Source organism: Sinocyclocheilus rhinocerous, unplaced genomic scaffold (genome assembly GCF_001515625.1).
Source record: "Sinocyclocheilus rhinocerous isolate Xijiao unplaced genomic scaffold, SAMN03320098_v1.1 scaffold9504, whole genome shotgun sequence".
Lineage (NCBI taxonomy): Eukaryota > Metazoa > Chordata > Actinopteri > Cypriniformes > Cyprinidae > Sinocyclocheilus > Sinocyclocheilus rhinocerous.
Window position 1 is genome coordinate 28,569 of NW_015636423.1, and position 5,088 is coordinate 33,656.

The window sequence follows — 5,088 nt, forward strand, 5'->3', positions numbered from 1 at the left end:
CTCACACACGCACACACATGCACTCACACACACACACACACGCACACACACACACGCACTCACACACACGCTCACACACACACACAACACACACACACACACACAACACAACACTCTCTTTCACACACACACTATCACACACACACACACTCTTCTTCTATCGCTCCAGTGCTCTGATTGTATTGGCTGTGTGTGTGCAGGTCACTGGCTCCAAGAACGAGGATCAGATTCTGAACGCTATCGAGGCGTACACGGAACAACGACCTGAGCTGGCCCATCGAGCCATTAACCAGCTGTTCGACATCGCCAGGATTCAGCACTGCAGCCAGCTGCTGCGAGCACTGCAGGTCTCACACACATACACACACACAAACACACACACTTTTGTATTAAGTGTGTGTGTGTATTAAGTATTTATTTCTGGAGCGCTACAGTCTATATACAGACTGTTTCAAAGTATCTTCGCTGTAAATGCGTATGTAAATGTGTGTGAGTGTAAAAAGTAAGTAAAAAGCACACAAGCATCTATGTGTGTGTGTGTGAGTGTGAGATAGAGAGTGTGTGTGTGTGAGTGAGTGTGTGTGCGTGTGTGTGAGAGTGAGTGTGTGAGCGAATGAGTGAGTGAGAGAGTGTGAGTGAGTGTGTGTGTGCGTGTGTGTGTGTGACAGAGGAACTTGCTGTCATTTATTTCTATAGCGCTTTATACAATACAGACTGTTTCAAAGCAGCTTCACTGTAATAAACAGGAAAATAACAGTGTTGATTTTGCAAAGTTAGTGTTCAGCTCAGTTCAGTTCAAGCTTTCTTCTCATGTAATAGTTTCAGTACAGTTAAATTGATAATGTACCTGAATATTAAACCCCAGTGCAGTCATGTGATCTCTGACTGCGCTATCCCAGTGCACACGCATGTAACACGTGTGTGAGTTAGTGTGTTTGCTGTGTGTTTTCAGCTGGTGATCACAGCACTGAAGACTCATAAATATGACAAGAGCATTCAGGTGACGGGCAGCGCCGCTCTGTTTTACCTCACCAACACCGAGTACCGCAGCGACCAGAGCGTCCGTCTGCGCAGACAGGTCATACAGGTGGTGCTCAACGGCATGGAGCATTACCAGGAGGTGACGGTGAGTTCAACACACACACACACACACACTCACGCACACACTCGCTCAGACAGAACCCACGCCGATGATGCATGAAGGATGTTTCAGACTTCTGTGATCTGAGGCAGCACTGCATGATAAATATATGTCACTCAGACTCTGTGTGTGTGTGTGTGTGTGTGTGTGTGTGTGTGCAGGTCCAGAGGAATTGCTGTCTGACGCTCTGTAACTTCAGTATTCCTGAGGAGCTGGAGTTCCAGTATCACAGAGTCAATCTGCTGCTGCTGAAGATCCTGGAGCCTGTGCGTCAGGACGAGTCCATCCAGCGCATCGCCGTCCATCTGTGTAACGCACTCGTCTGTCAGGTCGACAACGACCACAAAGAAGCCGTCGGCAAGATGGGATTCGTCAAGGTGCTGTGCTCCTCATTGAGCTCTGTGTGTTTGTGAAGTTCAGATGTTAGCTCTGGTTCACTTGGCGTCTGTACAGAAATCTATAACGTGCTGCATTTATAAAGCGATAGTTCACCCAAAAATGATCATTCTGTATATTCCCTCATCACTTCTGTCCATCCTTTAAAAGTCTAGTCAAGATTTTTAAGCCTCCAACAAAAGCACATAACATCATAAAAGTAATCCGTATGAATCGAGTAGTTTAATCCAAGTCTTCTGAGGAGAGGCAATCACTTCATATGAAGAACAGATTTAATTTAGGCTTTAATTCTCAACACTGAACCAGTGAGGGCTGCTTGAGCTTCTGTTTACCGGTTCATTGGTTCTGTATGTGTGTTTAAATGTCTAATAGCGCCAGTTTCTCATTAATGTTGTTTTTAATGGGAATAGCATTAGATTGTTAGCATGTATCGTGTAGCATCTGCGTCCATCTCATGGTTTGATTTGTCTCGTCTCAGACGATGCTGAATCTGATCCAGAAGAAGCTGCAGGACAGAATGGTAAGTCGTTACTGAATCTGACTCATCACCGATTCGTTACTGAATCTGACTCCTCACCGATTCTTTACTGAATCTGGCTCCTCACCGATTCGTTACTGAATCTGACTAATCACAGATTCATTACTGAATCTGACTAATCACCGATTCGTTACTGAATCTGACTCATCACTGATTCATTCTGTTCATGACACCTGTGCCAGTGTTATTTCAGTATCACTGATGTTCATATTTTACCTTTTTGTTTTCATTTTAATTTTAACAGAATTTTCAGTGGTTGTGTTGTGTGTTTTTGTCATTTTTATTAGTTTTTGTTTGTTTAGTTATTTTTGTACTTCAACTTAAAACTAAATGAAAATGAGAAATGTTGCCTTGGCGATAAAATAAGTATGTTTTTTTTATTTTATTTGTTAATTTTATTTCAAGTCATGAAAGCATTTTTGTTTTTTATATATTTTTTATGTTGTCTCCGTTGATTTTATTTCTGGTACTGAGAATGTGTTTTTCTGGTTTAGTCTGAGTTGACGGTGATGTGTGTGTGTGTGTTCAGTGTGATCAGGTGATGGAGTTATTTCGTTACTGAATCTGACTCCTCACAGTTTCGTTACTGAATCTGACTCGTCACCGATTCGTTACTGAATCTGACTCGTCACCGATTCGTTACTGAATCTGACTGATCACCGATTCGTTACTGAATCTGGCTCCTCACCGATTCGTTACTGAATCTGACTAATCACAGATTCATTACTGAATCTGACTAATCACCGATTCGTTACTGAATCTGACTCATCACTGATTCATTCTGTTCATGACACCTGTGCCAGTGTTATTTCAGTATCACTGATGTTCATATTTTACCTTTTTGTTTTCATTTTAATTTTAACAGAATTTTCAGTGGTTGTGTTGTGTGTTTTTGTCATTTTTATTAGTTTTTGTTTGTTTAGTTATTTTTGTACTTCAACTTAAAACTAAATGAAAATGAGAAATGTTGCCTTGGCGATAAAATAAGTATGTTTTTTTTATTTTATTTGTTAATTTTATTTCAAGTCATGAAAGCATTTTTGTTTTTTATATATTTTTTATGTTGTCTCCGTTGATTTTATTTCTGGTACTGAGAATGTGTTTTTCTGGTTTAGTCTGAGTTGACGGTGATGTGTGTGTGTGTGTGTTCAGTGTGATCAGGTGATGGAGTTCTCGTGGAGCGCGCTCTGGAACATCACAGACGAGACGCCTGATAACTGTCAGATGTTTCTGGAGTGTAACGGCATGAACCTCTTCCTGGATTGTCTGAAGGTCTGTTCATCACTGCATACTGCTTCACAGCTCAATGAATGATTGTCAGCAGAATCTCCCGCTCCTCCCTCATCCGCTTGGTTTCTGCTCTCTCGCAGGAGTTTCCTGATAAGCAGGAGCTGCACCGTAACATGCTGGGGCTGCTGGGTAACGTGGCTGAAGTGAAGGCGCTGAGGCCGCAGCTGCTGACCAAGCAGTTTATCACGGTGTTCAGGTGTGAAGTGTTTCTCTGCACGTCGTTGGCTCAGTGTTTGCTGTGTGAGTGTCTAACGCCACGGCTCTGCTCGCAGTGAGCTGCTGGACAGTAAAGCGGACGGCATCGAGGTGTCCTATAACGCCTGCGGAGTCCTGTCACACATCATGTTCGACGGGCCGGAGGTCTGGACCATGGAGGAGCCCAGGAGGACACACGTCATGGATAAAATGTGGGCGGCCATCCAGAGCTGGGACGTCAGCTCGCGACGCAACATCAACTACAGGCACGTCAGCGTCGTTTTTTTTCCAGCACTATTTTCTGAGGTTTGGCCAGTGGAGCAAACACTCACTCATTCCTGTTTTCTGCTTCTGCTGGAAAAAAGGCCAATTGAATGTAAATGATGTAATTCTAATGGTGTGGTTTGTGTGTGTGCTCTGAGAAAGGTGTGTGTGCAATTGGTAAAAATCTGACACTGCACATAAAATAATGCAACAAAATTAATTGTTTTTTTTTACAATTAATTGATTGTAATAATCCAAAACAAACTTAATAAATGGAAAATAATTGATTTTTTCCCCCATAAAAAACAACAGTGGCATTTTTTTATATTAAATTGGCATTTACAGGGTTGTGAAAATTAATGATTTTTTGTAGTTATGGTCAGTACTGATGTTGGTCAAAAAAATCTATGTAAGTGAAAGCGGAAAAAAATATGAATATATAATATTTTTATGACAATATTATGTCCTCTAAGGACCTGTGTGTAAAACTGACACACAAGCATCATCATTAAATAAACCATATTAATAAAATACAGGTTTGCCTCTCAAATGGCTGATAAACTAGTTAAGACCCTAACTTGTTATCTGTTTAAAAGACTCGTCACTGACCCGTCTGTCCATCCGTCTGCAGGTCGTTCGAGCCCATCCTGCGTCTCCTCCCTCAGAGCAGCGCTCCGGTCAGTCAGCACTGGGCCACATGGGCGCTTTATAACCTGGTGTCCGTTTACCGTGAGTAACGCCCTCATCAGATCAGATTTCACCCCAAAATAATGTCATTCTCAGTGTAATGTGTCTGAAAGTCATCCTGTCTGGACACAATCATTAAAACCAGATTCAACAAAATGTGACTGATGTGTGAATCCCTAAACGAATAGTTCACCCAAACATGATCATTCTCTCATCATTTACTCTCCTCGTGTCGTTCCAAACCTGTATGAGTTTCTTTCTTCTGATTAACTTAAAAAGAAGATATTTGACGAAACTGTAGTCAACGGCTTCCGTCAACTGTTTGGTTGCACGCATTCTTCAAAATATCTTCTTTTTGTGTTCAACAGAAGAAAGAACTCATACAGGTTTGGAACGACATAAGACAAATACATTGTTCTTGTTCAGTTCAGTTCAAACAGGTATCTCTCTCTCTCTCTCTCTCTCTGTGGTCTGGTCCTGTAGCGGGTAAATACTGCCCTCTGTTGATAAAGGAGGGCGGCGTGTGTTTGTGTGCTTATCAGCTGAAATGAGAATATTGCAGTGACACCGTGAGTTC

General features: G+C 42.0%; 1 protein-coding gene across 1 annotated transcript in view; it reads left to right on the forward strand.

Moving 5' to 3' along the window:
• The window catches only part of LOC107747759 (protein zer-1 homolog), an 18,921-nt gene extending 13,859 nt beyond the window's left edge, over positions 1-5,062 (forward strand). The window contains exons 9-17 of the mRNA XM_016562348.1: positions 201-347; positions 953-1,126; positions 1,303-1,518; positions 2,016-2,057; positions 3,228-3,347; positions 3,446-3,561; positions 3,638-3,826; positions 4,456-4,553; positions 4,995-5,062. Of these exons, the coding sequence (XP_016417834.1) occupies positions 201-347; positions 953-1,126; positions 1,303-1,518; positions 2,016-2,057; positions 3,228-3,347; positions 3,446-3,561; positions 3,638-3,826; positions 4,456-4,553; positions 4,995-5,062 (1,170 nt within the window). The remainder of the gene's footprint in view (positions 1-200; positions 348-952; positions 1,127-1,302; positions 1,519-2,015; positions 2,058-3,227; positions 3,348-3,445; positions 3,562-3,637; positions 3,827-4,455; positions 4,554-4,994) is intronic.
• The last annotated feature ends 26 nt before the right edge of the window (positions 5,063-5,088 follow it).